The following is a 1,114-nucleotide window of genomic DNA, read 5'->3' as shown; positions in this document are numbered from 1 at the left end:
CTCAGCAGGGATGGAATGTGGGATCTGGAGCGCTCAGGAGGGATGGAGTGTGGGATCGGGAGTGCTCAGGAGGGATGGAGTGTGGGATCGGGAGCCCAGGGCTGGGATCGGGAGCGCTCAGGAGGGATGGAATGTGGGATCGGGAGCCCAGGGCGAGCCGGCCGCCGCTGTTTCGCAGATCCACGCGCTGATCACCGGCCCCTTCGACACTCCCTACGAGGGCGGCTTCTTCCTGTTCCTGTTCCGCTGCCCCCCGGATTACCCCATCCACCCGCCCCGCGTCAAGCTGATGACCACGGGCAACAACACCGTGAGGTTCAACCCCAACTTCTACCGCAACGGGAAGGTTTGCCTGAGCATCCTGGGGTAAGGGCGGCTCTGCTCCCGGGAACGCGCCACGACACGGCTCGAGCCGTGCCAGGGGAAGTTTGGGCGAAACATCAGGAAAAAATTCCTCGCTGACGGAGTGGTTGGGCGCTGGAATCGTCTGCACGGGGTTGGGCAGAGCCTGGAGGTGGCACTCGGGGCTGGGGTTTGGTTGGTGAGGAGGGGTTGGGTCGTGGGGTGGGCTGGGTGGGTGTACAAGGGGCTTTTCCAACCTCGCTGGTTCCTGGGATTCCGTGATTCTGGGATTCCATGGTTCTGGGGTTCCATGGTTCTGGGGTTCCATGGTTCTGGAGTCATGGAAACATCAGGAAAGAATTCTTCACGGAAGGAGGGTTTGGGCACTGGACTTTGTGCCCAGGGAGGGCTGCAGTCCCTTTCCTGTGCATTCCCTCAGATCCAGCTGTGGTCCCACAGGAGTTTTGGGCTCTGCTGTTGGAGGGATGATGCTCCCCGGGCCACCATTAATTCATTAATTCATTAATTAATTGCTGGTTTTGTGCTCTCCTGCCCCAGCACGTGGACAGGCCCTGCCTGGAGCCCGGCCCAGAGCATCTCCTCGGTCCTTATCTCCATCCAGTCCCTGATGACCGAGAACCCTTATCACAACGAGCCGGGCTTCGAGCAGGTGAGAGCCTCAGCCTCCCTCCACACCTCGCTCCTGGAGCAGATCCCAGCCTGGAACTGGGATCACTGGGCTCTTTCCCAGCTCCTGGGGCAGATCCCAGCC

At 61.0% G+C, this 1,114-nt stretch overlaps 1 protein-coding gene across 1 annotated transcript in view; it reads left to right on the top strand.

The window, feature by feature from the left end:
- The window catches only part of UBE2Z (ubiquitin conjugating enzyme E2 Z), a 4,760-nt gene that overhangs the window by 1,282 nt on the left and 2,364 nt on the right, over positions 1-1,114 (top strand). The window contains exons 2-3 of the mRNA XM_042017688.1: positions 179-366; positions 901-1,012. Coding sequence (XP_041873622.1) covers positions 179-366; positions 901-1,012 — 300 coding nt within the window. The remainder of the gene's footprint in view (positions 1-178; positions 367-900; positions 1,013-1,114) is intronic.

Source organism: Corvus kubaryi, unplaced genomic scaffold (assembly GCF_017639235.1).
Source record: "Corvus kubaryi isolate FWS band 111438036 unplaced genomic scaffold, C.kubaryi_AGA036_p1.0 123, whole genome shotgun sequence".
Taxonomy (NCBI): domain Eukaryota; kingdom Metazoa; phylum Chordata; class Aves; order Passeriformes; family Corvidae; genus Corvus; species Corvus kubaryi.
Note: the sequence above shows the minus strand (reverse complement) of the source record. Positions and strands in the feature narration are given on the sequence as shown.